Below are 13,264 nucleotides of genomic sequence, written 5' to 3' on the forward strand. Positions count from 1 at the left end.
ACCCAACAATACTACACTCCATATTTTGGAGAAAAAATAAACTGAATGAAATACGATCAGCAATCAATGAATAAGAAACACGAATAGAGACACACACACACCAAACATACACACACACACACACACACACACACACACACATGCAACAAACATACATTAACATATACATGCAGCGCTAAACGCAATGTATGGTAATTTAAAAGTAATAAGTGTTGCAAAAATATCGTCTGGAACATCATAAAAAATCATAAAATACAAAAACAAAGAAAGGAGACATCAGAAATTAACACCAAAATTGTGGTGAAATCACAAATGACGGTTATGCTTAAATGGTAAGAAGATAAAACAACAACAAAATCACAATGATAACATCAAACCAACAACAACTGCATCACCAACATCACCATCCTCTCAATCATCATCAACCACTTTCTACTTTTTCTTGCAAAATTTAAATTCTTTGAGGCCCCCATCTGGCAGAGGGACATCTTCAATACGACTCGATGATGAGTCAGATGATGAGAAGATCGAAGATAGGATGCAGTGGAGTAGGAGGATGATGAGGATGAGGTCAATGAAGTAAGGCAGTCGGTACAAGGTGACCTTCAAAACGTTTTTAGACTCTATCATCGATGTCGTTAGCATCATCACTTCTACTGTCATAACTTCCATTATCACCATCATCATTCTCGTCGTCATCATCATTACCGTCATCAGTGCAATCGAAGCCATCACCGAGCAGTCACATTCGAGTCATTTCATCACCATTTCGTCGATTTCCATCAGTACCAGCGTCATCATAATCAATATAAATATTCGCCTAATCAACATTAACATAATTACAACCAGAAAAAAAAAACAATAGTGCTTATTCAAAAGTGGAAGAAGAAATGCAACTAACAGTAGCGTAGAGAACTGTGAACAGAGCCGTAAGATGGATGACGTAACTGACGGCTTTGCTATGTAACCTGGTTGAATAATAAACATAATAATATATATATAAATAAATACATCTACTGTTTACATGTGTTGTCGATAATTTCTGAAGCCCCGCGTTACCGTGCCAACAAAGAACAGTGCACATGACATTAGCCGCAACAAAACAATAACAACGCATCAACAGATCAAACATTAACGGCAACAATAACGACGACAACACAATGATGACGACAACAACAAAACAACAAACCGATATTTGAGAGGATATGATGAAGATGTGAGTACGATGGAAGTCACGATGGCAACGACAGCGTGGCAGAATGATGGGTCGTCGTGCATGCTGTAGCTGCATTGGCGATTGGTCGTAAGTGAGATATGCATTTATATTAATAGTAAAAAGTGAAGAGTTGTAAATAAGCAAACTATGTTGGTGACGTTGAATGGAAATTATCGACCTAACAGGAAATATAGTAGAGACGTACTACATATTAACAAATTCAAACATAGAATGGAATATTCTCACAAACAACATTAGCCGTGAATACAAACCTAAGAAATCATAAAAATATTCAAAGCCATTTCTTTACAATATATTTTTACCACCTGGCTGTAAATAAGTTAGAACAAAACAAGCAATAAGCAAAACCATCAACCACACCGGTGAATAACAAAACAAAAATAAATCACAAACAGCAACCAACACATTCTTATCCTTGATGTAGACAACCAGAGAAGGCGCATTGACGACGAACTGGAAGAAGAACAAGAGGAATGTCGTCAGGTAGAACTGTCTGATGTTACTTTGGTAGTACATGATGGTCTGAAATGACTTCACTGATGGCGTATCTAAATACATTGAAAAAACCTGCAAAAAAAATCGTCGGGTGATGGTAGAAATAATCATCGGATAAGAAAGAGAAAAAGAGAGAGAGAGAGAAAGAGAGAGAGAGAGAGAGAGATCATACCCTGGCCAGATGTACAATGAGTACGAAGAGAAGACCACAGGCTCCACACACGAACCACGATGATAATGCAGCACATGTGAGAGTTAGACACTTCAAAAAGACGCCCAACTTGTTGCTGTATAACCTTATTTAATTGAAAAAAGTTACAATGCATATTATGTATTAAAGAATACACACGTACAAACAATGTTTGTATTCAGATTGGTAATCATGGTAAGAAATTAAAACAACAAAAGTATGACTATGCGAAATTTAACATTTATAAATACATCAGCTAAACATAAGAACCTTCTACAGACAGGGTTCATTACTTTGGCACATAAGTAAAGTGCAAATTGGCAGATGTAGGATAGAAGAGACACCAGGATCATGGAGACGAAATATAAGATGACAAGCACTGCAGAGTTCCAGATATCATTCCGCTTCAGGATAGTGATGTCATCGTCGTCCGTGTGCACATAAAAGGTGAAAATGCAAAAGTCCATGTATACAAGTAACTGACTGATCAACCTGTTTGTTAGGGGAAGGCAACGAGATGACAAACGAATTGAAGTGTGCTACGTTTCAACTTATATTTCATCCGTTTATCTACTCGTAAATCAATCTAACGAAATAAATACGCCTAGAGAAGATAAAGCGATTCTGCTTGCATTCATGAACGATGCACCAATTTTAGCAATAATATTAACTGTTTATTCTTAATTTACAACTCTCCCCTGTTTGTGTGAAAACGCAATTTTACTGAATTCATAAATTCACCTACATCTCTAAACTGTAAATTAAAACATAATGAAGCAGCAGGATTTAAAAGGTGCGAGACCTTAGGAGGTATCTGCCGGCGGCGACGAGTGGGATGACACTGAATGGATGGTACCAGGTGAAGAGGCAGACGTTCACATCCAGCATCACACCTGCAAGCAATCATTTCGAACATTATACATACCCAGCTATGCAAGTTAATGGAAGAAAACTATGTAAAATTAATAACACTAACACATTGATGTGGATTAAAAGCTATTACATAACAAACAGTGTAAAAAAAAGTTGCTGCCCAAATAAAAATCTATCAAAAAGCAAAAATTTAAACTTTTTATTTCACTGTTGAAATTAATTAATTAATTAATTAATTAAAGTTTTGAATTCATGGGTAAAAGAAAAGTAGCAAACACAATAAAAATAAAAAATGATTAAAGATGAAGTGAAAGATTTTCAAAAGAGACGATGGAAACCTAAATTTCTGTTTCTTAATTGCACACAGTTCATATAAATTTTCCAGTTAGTAAACTCAGAAAGCTCAACAATTATTGAATGCTTTGAAAATTAATAAGACTAACAAAACTAAAAATATCCACTGATACATCCACCAGTATAAAACGAAATGAAAAAGGACAAACACAATCTTATCTTACTTTGAAAAGTTTTCAACTGTCTGCCGAACACAAGAAACACTTGAACAACTAGGAATGACGGTATGTAGTGCATATAGAACCTGACAAACTGCATAGCATCGTGTAAATGTTGACCAATCATCATCCTCTTCCTCACCATCATTCATCGTCTTATTTTTCTTCATCATCATTCTATTCATCATTATCATTGTCATCCCCAACATCATCATCATCCTACTCAGAGACCCACCTGTCCAGCCATCGATGATTTGGACAAGGTAACTTTCATTCTGTATGAACAAGATGAGGCGATGTACAGCTCCAAGTATGGTGGAGAGTGTTGTTGCTGTTGATGTTGTTGCGTCGTTTGTTTGATGGACCGCCTGTTCGTGCTATCCATGTGTGGTTCGTTTGATGACAACATAATGTTCACCTCAGTTAATTTGTCTCTGAAAATGTTAATAGGATATTTCTCAGACTAATTCAAAGTAACACTCGCTTGCATCTTGAATGATAAATATACATTGCAAATAATTCAAAGCAAGTGAAATCTTCTAGTTCTTCAGGACTAGATTAAGTAGCTAAAAAATACGTAGTTCATAAAAAAGAAAGTTTCGACATTATGTAACATTAGTAATTAATAATTAGTAATTTTATTTACATTTAAAATGAATTTTAAACCAAGTAAAACTTTTCAAAAGTACACAACACAATACGGTTTGTGTCAAGTCCAAAGGTTATCAAGTCAGTAGTGCCAATCGGAATTTTGTTCAAATCTTCAAACAGAGGCCTTTTTGAAATTAATTCCCTCGACATTTATTGTTATTTCCTTTCAAATGATAACGCCATCAGATGCATGTGTCAATAACATTAATTCTTTTCCAGCACCTTCGACAATAATTCCACATGGGTGTCAGATATTATATTTACTTTATTCCCTACCCCGATTTGTCAATTACAACGTTATACCAATTCAAATTATAATAATAAAACGCTTGACATTTAAAATAAATTTCTATACAAATTTTTTACTTTTAAAACGTTTGGCGCCAACCTAATAAAACAACTTTTCCGTGCAAAGCAAAACCACCATAGCTACAACTACTCCATTTATCCATAAGAAACAAATTATCGCCGTCGTTTATCGCTTCTCGGCCTTTTGGCTAAGATCAAAGTGTAGTATCTGTTCTTATCAGCTTAATATCTGATAGGCCCTCCATCGGGGGCATCGATATTAAACTATTCTTTGAACTCAGGTGTCTGTCTCGAGCTTGCTCAGACTTCCCCACGGGTTGACCCGTTATTGCAGTACTTCTGGGATCAGCCCAACCACCTCATCATGGGGTCTAAACTTGTTGCTTCAGATAATATTAAACATCCTGAGTGATTAAATTTCAAGCGTAGAAACTGAAAATAAGTAGCTAAAACAGTTCATAAGATCGTGCCAATATTAATTGTTTATTGTTTTGAGAAAGATGTATAGATTATATAACTCAAGTAAATAACAGGAGCAAGTATGTGTGATCCACGCTAGATTCTTCCAAGAAGTTACAACATTACGTTGCCAGGCAGTGTCCTGATGATCCTACATTCAATCCGTCCGGCATTTAAAATCATTTAGTAAAATTCTACGAAACGCACAACACTGCCTGCGTTATGTCTACATGTGATCGAGTCAATAGTTTATATTTATGTCTATATTCAAAATTTTATTTAGGCCATCGAACTGATCTTCTGGGAATATATTTACTCGATATTATTTATTTTCATTATATTCTTAATCTTGTTTGCTAGTTTAATTTACCAACCACGAAATTGTACTGATTCATGTTATAAATTATAAACTTTGATAGTTAAAACATAGTATTGTATAACATTTTAATTTTTAAAGTAGTTTGCAACACATCCAACTATACTTTGCGGTGCATAGCAAAACCACCTTAGCTACAGCTATCCAATTTATCCATAAGAAACAAATCATCGCCGTTGTCTATCAGCTTAATATGTGATAGGCCCTCCATCGCGAGGCATCGTTGTTAAACCATTCTTTGACCTCAGGGATCTTTCTCAGGCTTACTCAGACTTCCCCACGGGTTGACCCGGTATTGCAGTACTTCGGGGATCAGCCCAACCACCCTTCACTAAGGGTAAATTTGTTATTTTAACTAATAGTTAATGCGGTTATAGTAATATCGAAGAGTAGGTAAAAAAATTGTAGCCTATGCCTTTTTTGTTGTTCAAAAAAGTGTAGTCAGGTAACTGAAGTATGCAGACAAGTGATACGAGATCTAAACAAAATTCTTTGGAGCATTATACTGCAAGACGGTGCAACGATCGTGTTACATTCATTTTGTTCGACAGCGTTTTGAAGGCACCATACTGTGCGAAAGTATGAGCCGAGCAGATCCTAGCCGAGCCAAACTAAGCCGACGGAGCTGATATGGACGTTCAATAGAGATGAATGATAATACGCTGAGCATGTTTCGACATTTATGGTTTTTAAACAAATCTAATTGATAACGGGAATCGAAATGGCATGCATTAAAAATTCACCAAATAAATTAACTCCACTCTCTCATAAAAATATCTACCTGAGAACAGTGTAAGTTGGATCATTACTCCATGGGGACTGAAACTTTAAAACTGAATGTCCTGTTTGAAATGTGTTGATATTAGCGTTAGCATGTGATGCTCATAATAGCGTGTGTGTGGTGTGTGTGTGTATGTGTGTGTGTGTGTGTGTGTGTATGTGTGTATATATATATATATATATATATATGTGTGTGTGTGTGTGTGTGTGTGTGTGTGTGTGTGTGTGTGTGTGTGTGTGTGTGTGTGTGTAAAAAAAATAATTCATGATACAACCTACAACCACTGAAATTTAGCACTAAGAGTTCCAGAGTTAATGGTGACACATTAACATTATAATAACACTTATAAGTCAATCTCATGTTGATACATTCACATCCCACACTGACATCAATAACATATACAATGTCCACCTTGTGTTGTTGCACCGCAGTTAACTGGTTCAATGGAAACGTGGAATGCCTGCAAAACATCGTAGAACCCCTTCATATTCAATTTGTGATAGATGGAATTCTTAGAGAATGTAGTTTCCGTTATAACAATATCCTCATTATTGTTGTTGTTGCCATCAGCAAGTTGTGAGAAGTGTTTAGTGAATGGTTTCAACAAGAAAGGAACAACTTTTGTGAGAGTCCGTTGTCTGGGGTTCATGTGCTCTACCGCTATTTGTATCTGTTTGCATTACATACAAACTTGTCTAAGCATCTAAAACCATTGCCTTGTAACAAATACATACACCAGCCTATTATATAAAAGAACAATTATGACTGTGTTATAAACGTTCCAAACAACAACAACCATCGTATGATTGAACATACTTTTGCCCTTCTTTTGAATATGCAGCACTTCAAAATCCAACAACCTATAACAATCATTCAAAATACAACCTATCTAGAAGATACTAACATCATTCTGATTGGAGGCAGGAATTGTGATGACCAACCAATCGAATGTTCTCAAATCGTTGTAGTCCAGCTGGACGACCTTCAAAAATTGACCTTTCTCAGAGGGCAGAAGCATGGTCTTTGATTTAAATGAAATCATCTCATCACTAGAAAGTAAATAAAATAGTCCAACGATTTCAGAGTTTATATCATAAATTATGATAAAATATTTATATGTAAAATCATTTGAAGTACTTTTATCATCGTTTATCGTAAATACAAATTTAAAAAAAATACAAAAAATACAATTGATATAAGCAAAAGTTATGAAAAACTAAAAAAAATCTAAAACAGATTACGGTAACAAAATAAAAAACGAAGCAAACAACATTTAAAAAAGTAAAAACTAAGTAGTAAGTGTCATATAAACAAAAAATAACCAAAAAAAAACCGTGTAACTGACAAACCAGTTAACAGAACAGGCTCCAACCCAATCTACAAACTCCTAAAATGTCAAATAATTATTTTTTAACCATTTTATAACCATCAAATTGATTAATGTGTACTGTATTAACCAGTCACTGAGTAATATTTCCATTCAGTGGGCACGTCACATTTAGAATCAACAACTTACTTTTCAACTACTGCTTTACTTAATAATTGGTTATTAGCTTACACATCTCAATCAAGTAACACGCAACAACATCTCAATTAATTACTTCACTCCATTAAATTACACCGCCCTTTATAACATACTCACAAGATTGGATACGGCAATTATCTTTCCATCATAGACCAGGGTCTTAACGTTGAATGCAGCATGCATGGATTTTTCCTGTAACGAAGGCAAAAAAAATTACAAATTAATTTGTTGGCAATTTATAATCTGCATTATTGCACTTATTATTAACAGTAATACCAATGGAAGTAGAAGCGTATTAAACTTTTAACTAAGCCATGTGATGGTCGATGGCATATTTATTCAAAGACCATCAAATAAACACAACATGTAGTGTTTCAACAATGAAACAGAGATAACTTAGCTTGCATCAGAACAGAACTGTAAAATACGAAAATTATGGCGTGCTAAACAGAACTTGAATTAGAGCTTGCATGAGCAAAGAGTGGTATATTATAAAGTCAGATTACAGTTGTTTTTGACATTGTCACATTAAATGGAATTAACAAACACACACACACACACAACACAGACAGACCACTGATCCATAAAACTTCCATGGCATGTTAACTTCCTTCCACTCAATTGATAACTTATTCAATTTGAAGTTAGATGGAAAGGAAGTGGTATAATGCTTCGGTCCTCTGTTCTCTACAAAGTGGTACTTCAGAACCTCGTGTCTCAAGGGTGGACTCTTAGTTATCTGAATAAATGAATGAATTATTTATTGCTCTCTCGTTCATAATCAGAATGACAAAGAATGGCCATAAGATAAGACATTAAGATAATAAATTTTCAATTTTTTTCCATTATCATGTTCATAATCCTCAACATCATCATCATTAACACATCATTGTCACTATCGTAATCATATCATCATCACGATCATCATCATCATCAATCACCAACGCCATCATCATTATCACAATCAAGTCAACTATCACCTGTTTTGTACTCTCGTCAACGCAGTCATACATGGCCCTCACCGTTGCCATGACAACCTGCTTGCACCTGATATATTTTGTTAAATGTCATCAGCGAGTTGTTCTCTATGAATAATTATCTGTAACAGTTCAATAATTGTAAATGTGTATATGACTCTAAACTAACGTCAACTAAAAACTGCCATTCATTTAAACATTCCCAACCAAACTGCACGAACTTACTTAGAGACTAATACCCATTCATGATCATGAAAATGAAAAATATAGATCAGAAAGTGTAATCACCATCTTCTGATATGCCTTAACTTGTAATGCTTCAACTATGTTCAGACGTGGCTTACGTTGTTCGCTCACACTTTAATAACAGCTTAGAGCCGACAACAGCTGAATTCTCAACTTTACTATTTTACATGTAAGCATAGATTTTAAAATAAACAAAATCAACTAACCAAAATTATGAAGAAAAATAACATTCTGAATATTTACAATAACTTCTGATATATTTGTTGGATAAAATAATTGATATACAAATGAAAATAGCGTGGGAGCATGGGAAGGCACAAAACTCACCAAACATGACATAGATGATCAGTTGAAACCCAGGCTTTTGGCATGGAGACTGTCTGGGAGGAGTAGTTACGAATAATTGTGTCATTTGGCGTGTTATAATTTTAAAACGTAATTCAATCAGCTAGCATTAAATTAATTAAAGCTGACATTAATCTCTCTTTCCAAGAAACCGACACCAGAAAAATAATTGAAAATTGAAAATGTAAAAACGGCAACGAGAGCAGCACTCACTGATGTACTTATGATGTTTCCAAATAATTTCCCCTAAAAATAGAAAAAAATATTTCAAAATAAGTCTGAAAGCACCCAGATCCCCATGACGTACAGATTATGAAATGAATAGCAACATTACCGGTCTGGTAGCTGCCATCCTGACCAGGAAGTCTCTACTTCCTCCACCTGTTGACACCAACGTCACATTGGGCATGTTCTCTGTTGTCGTCGGGTAGTACAGACTCTGATGGAACCGCTTCATCTCTTCATCAACCAACAGGACGGGCATCTGGTGAGGTGAAGCCTGGGTGATGATGACTGGAACTTTGTCATCATTGATCCCGTACTTGAACAGGGCCCTACCTACCAAACCACCCTGACAATTGTAATTTTATACAAAAATCCACAATCTAAAAAGTGTATGACTACACATACTATATACAAAAAACTTCGAATATTTAACACAGCAGAAAACATAATAAAAAAAACCACGCACACAAACAAAACAAGCCAAAAAATAAAAAAGAAATCAGCCAACCATAGAATGTCCAACAATAAACATGGATGACTGCTTGTTGTTTTTCGTCCTGTTGTATATAGACAAAATGTGATCCACACATAGAAAAGCAAATTCTGAAAATTCAGAATCAAATGTTAAATGAAAAAAATAATTATTAAAAAATATCTTTTTCCCATAAATTACATGAAAAAGTAAAAAAAACCACCATGACCGTGAAAATTGCATTGAATCTAAGATCAATATAATAAAATGTGTAGGTTCTTGATAAAATTCATAAGAATGTAGTTAATGTATGAAACGTTCATTTACCACTTTGCTTCTCAAGGAAACCTCCAAAAAATCCTGACAACTCCTGTGTAACAAATTAGATTATATTTACAAATTAATTTAACATCTCAAGTGTTCTCTTATTTTCATTTGTTTATGTAACATCCTTTTGTAATATAGAAAATTAATTCAATAAAAAAGAGAGCAAAATAACAAATATTAATATTTTAAATTCAACCTCATTGAAATCTATGGCAAAAAAATCAATTTTGTTTTTCTTTGGTATATTTTCTGCCATTCTTAATGCCACGGATCCCAGCGATCTGACTGTAAAGTTAAATTTAAAACCACCTCACATCAAAATTTTAATTTAGCCAAAAATGGAAATATCAAAAAATGGAAACTATTTTTCAAAAAATCATTTCACTGCACACCTTTAAACTTAACTCATCCAAGCTTGAAAAATAAATACATAAAATGGAAAAAGATTCATTCAACAATTAAATGCTAAAAATACCATTCTAACTAAAACTAAAACATTTTCCTTTTTAAGTCATCTTATACTATCTTAATATCAACAACAAACCACAAATAAGGTTGCTTGCAGTTACAGGTTAAAAGGTTAAAGGTCAATTACACTCTTCCAAAGTTCAGAAGATTCAACAACACGCCACAAACATTGCCACAAGCATCATATGTGAATACATGCTAAACGATGCATCACACACTAAACAAAAGATAGGCGGGGATATTTCTGACCTATTCGAACCTGGTTACTGCGATACAGCACCAGGCAACCTTAACCACTAGACTATCAGGCCGCCGCCACAAAGACTGTCACTCAAAATGAAAGCTCAAAATTTTAATCCCATTTGTAAAAACATGATATCCAATTAATAAAATGATAGTCTGATTTAATGGTAGTTGACCTTGTCTGTAGCTTCCAGCATTTCCAGGGATAAAGAGAGCTGGGACGCCATTCAAACTAATATGACTGGATCTGTGTGATGCAACAAAAAAGTTTTAACGTTATTTTATATTTGTGTGACAAAAATTTGTCCTTGAATATTGAACAAAGTTTTTATGCCGTGTAAATTAATTAATTAATTCTTTTTAATGTATGATGAAAGCTTCATACAAATTAATTAAAAATAAAAAAATTATTCTTAGATTACAAATTACATCATTCTTAATCTTAAATTCTAAATAGTGAAAAGTGACTATTTCATAATATAATAATATAAATAAAAAATATTTAAATACAATTGTGCAGGTATAGTTTCAACTGCAATTTTTCAATAATCGTTACTGCACACCAAACATTGCAAAAATAATGAAATATAACAATGAATAATAATCATTATGTGAAACTAGCAAACAATTTGAAATCATAAGACTAGTAGTATTTACCCCTCATTATAATAGTACAAATTGTAGTTGGGGTAATTCAACTTCAAGGAAGCATCTAACTTCACTTTCTGAAATAATTAAAATTATTAAGATTATAATTAAGATAATTAATTATGATTATAAATAAAACTTTGAATATTTTAAAAATGTAAAATAATAAATAAAAAATATTTTCACAGCTCAGTAATAAGAATGAAGTTTAAATTAGCTATTAGCTAATTAGCTAAAACATTTACAATGTGTTGATAATATTTTTTTTAACCTTTCAAGTCAAGTTATTTATATTTAATATTAATTAACAGTAAATTGAACAGTTTTAATTAATTTTAATTTGTTTTGTAGCCTAATACAACTATCTATTTTTCAAATAATATTAATTAGTATTAGCTATTAGAATTAGTTAGATATTTAAAAGATTTATGATTTACCAATTTAAAATAATTCAAGTATAATTAAAATAAAAATAGTTAACTGTCAATTCTCAATTGAATGATTATATTTTATAAAATAAATAGTTAATAACTATAATTAATTTTAATTAATTAATTTAAAATTAAATATTTCCTGGTCAATCAATCTGATAAAATCAAAGTCAAATCTCAAATAAATAACAGGAAAAAAATAATATTAACATGACTATCTATTACCATTCTAACTCACTAACAGTTAGTGACTGAGTCAACTAACTGAGTCATTAACACTAACTAACATGAAGTATAATTTATAATAATATAAAAATATAAAATAGATAAATATTGAAAATTGAAATAAATAATAATTCATAATTTGGTCATCTAACAATATACAAGGGCTCTTGAAACATGTATGTCATCTGGCAATCATTCTTCTCAACATCGAGGAAGACATTTTGGAAGCCTAAGTATAAAATAAATAAAACGGCCAGATGCAAACAGAAGACAAAAGGTCTGAACATTTTGAATTCAAAAAACCCGATATTATTCTCTAATATCGCCCACCGCCTGCATAGATACTTCAACACTGTTACAGATATAATATTATATTATATACTCATGGTTATGACAAACACAAGGAACAGAATATAGAATATAACATATATTTATATCTATATACTATATATATATATATATATATATATGACAGAAGAATAATCGAAGTATTTCTTTTAAAAGAACCCGTGTTGTTGAACAATTTAAGTCTAATGATTTGTGTCATGTTTTTTCTTTTTTTTCTTACTTTTTTTTACAGTTTAACTTTGTTAAAAAACCCTTTATCTGCATCAATCAATCAATCAATTAGCTTATAAAGCGCTATTTCCGCGATGTTCAACAGCGCTCCTCAATGAATTTTGAAAACAGATGGGTCTTGAGATCCGCTCTGAACTTCGCAAGTGATGGAGAAATAGTTAGAGAAGTAGGTAGAGAGTTCCAGAGAAAAGGACCAGAAAAAGCAAAAGCAGATTTGGCAAAAGAGTGTTTAACACGAGTTAAGAAAAAGCGAGAAGAAGAAGACGATCGTAAACCGGGGCGTTTAGGTTCAATTAATATATCTGATAAGTACTTAGGAAATAATTTAGATTGAGACTTATACATGCATACATTTCATTTCTTATTATTCGTCGTTTGATAGACTGTTTTTGATTTTTAATCAATCAATCAATCAATTTGTTCATAAAGCGCTCCTCAATGTATTTTGCAAACAGATGGGTCTTGAGATCCGCTCTGAACTTCGTAAGTGATGAAGAAGTAGTCAGAGAAGGAGTTAGAGAGTTCCAGAGAATAGGGCCAGAAAAAGCAAATGCAGATTTAGCAAAAGAGTGTTAAAAAGAGTTAAAACACGAGTTAAAAAGAAGTGAGAACAAGAAGACAATCGTAAACTGGAGCGTTTAAGTTCAATTAATATATCTGATAAATATTC

At 33.0% G+C, this 13,264-nt stretch overlaps 2 protein-coding genes across 2 annotated transcripts in view; one reads left to right on the forward strand and one right to left on the reverse strand.

Moving 5' to 3' along the window:
* Positions 1-12,302, reverse strand: part of HELRODRAFT_189781 (hypothetical protein) — a gene marked incomplete at its 5' end in the record, with an annotated part of 13,017 nt that extends 715 nt beyond the window's left edge. The window contains 25 exons of the mRNA XM_009032282.1: positions 1-603; positions 902-968; positions 1,190-1,285; positions 1,641-1,804; positions 1,905-2,028; positions 2,193-2,414; positions 2,725-2,815; positions 3,314-3,401; positions 3,543-3,741; positions 5,884-5,944; positions 6,295-6,553; positions 6,788-6,932; positions 7,233-7,270; positions 7,526-7,600; positions 7,983-8,147; positions 8,389-8,455; positions 8,959-9,011; positions 9,106-9,222; positions 9,311-9,547; positions 9,710-9,804; positions 10,001-10,043; positions 10,197-10,285; positions 10,888-10,958; positions 11,369-11,436; positions 12,168-12,302. Of these exons, the coding sequence (XP_009030530.1) occupies positions 433-603; positions 902-968; positions 1,190-1,285; positions 1,641-1,804; positions 1,905-2,028; positions 2,193-2,414; positions 2,725-2,815; positions 3,314-3,401; positions 3,543-3,741; positions 5,884-5,944; positions 6,295-6,553; positions 6,788-6,932; positions 7,233-7,270; positions 7,526-7,600; positions 7,983-8,147; positions 8,389-8,455; positions 8,959-9,011; positions 9,106-9,222; positions 9,311-9,547; positions 9,710-9,804; positions 10,001-10,043; positions 10,197-10,285; positions 10,888-10,958; positions 11,369-11,436; positions 12,168-12,302 (2,940 nt within the window). The 3' untranslated portion in view covers positions 1-432. The remainder of the gene's footprint in view (positions 604-901; positions 969-1,189; positions 1,286-1,640; positions 1,805-1,904; positions 2,029-2,192; positions 2,415-2,724; positions 2,816-3,313; positions 3,402-3,542; positions 3,742-5,883; positions 5,945-6,294; positions 6,554-6,787; positions 6,933-7,232; positions 7,271-7,525; positions 7,601-7,982; positions 8,148-8,388; positions 8,456-8,958; positions 9,012-9,105; positions 9,223-9,310; positions 9,548-9,709; positions 9,805-10,000; positions 10,044-10,196; positions 10,286-10,887; positions 10,959-11,368; positions 11,437-12,167) is intronic.
* A 386-nt stretch (positions 12,303-12,688) lies between these two features.
* On the forward strand, positions 12,689-13,170 carry HELRODRAFT_165781 (hypothetical protein; the record flags this gene model as incomplete). Its single annotated transcript, XM_009032283.1, has 2 exons — positions 12,689-12,903; positions 13,050-13,170. 2 exons carry the CDS (start codon positions 12,689-12,691, stop codon positions 13,168-13,170), a joined length of 336 nt encoding a protein of 111 aa, XP_009030531.1.
* Between the last annotated feature and the right edge of the window lie 94 nt (positions 13,171-13,264).

The sequence above is a fragment of the Helobdella robusta genome (genome assembly GCF_000326865.2).
Source record: "Helobdella robusta unplaced genomic scaffold HELROscaffold_8, whole genome shotgun sequence".
NCBI classification, from domain to species: Eukaryota; Metazoa; Annelida; class Clitellata; order Rhynchobdellida; family Glossiphoniidae; genus Helobdella; species Helobdella robusta.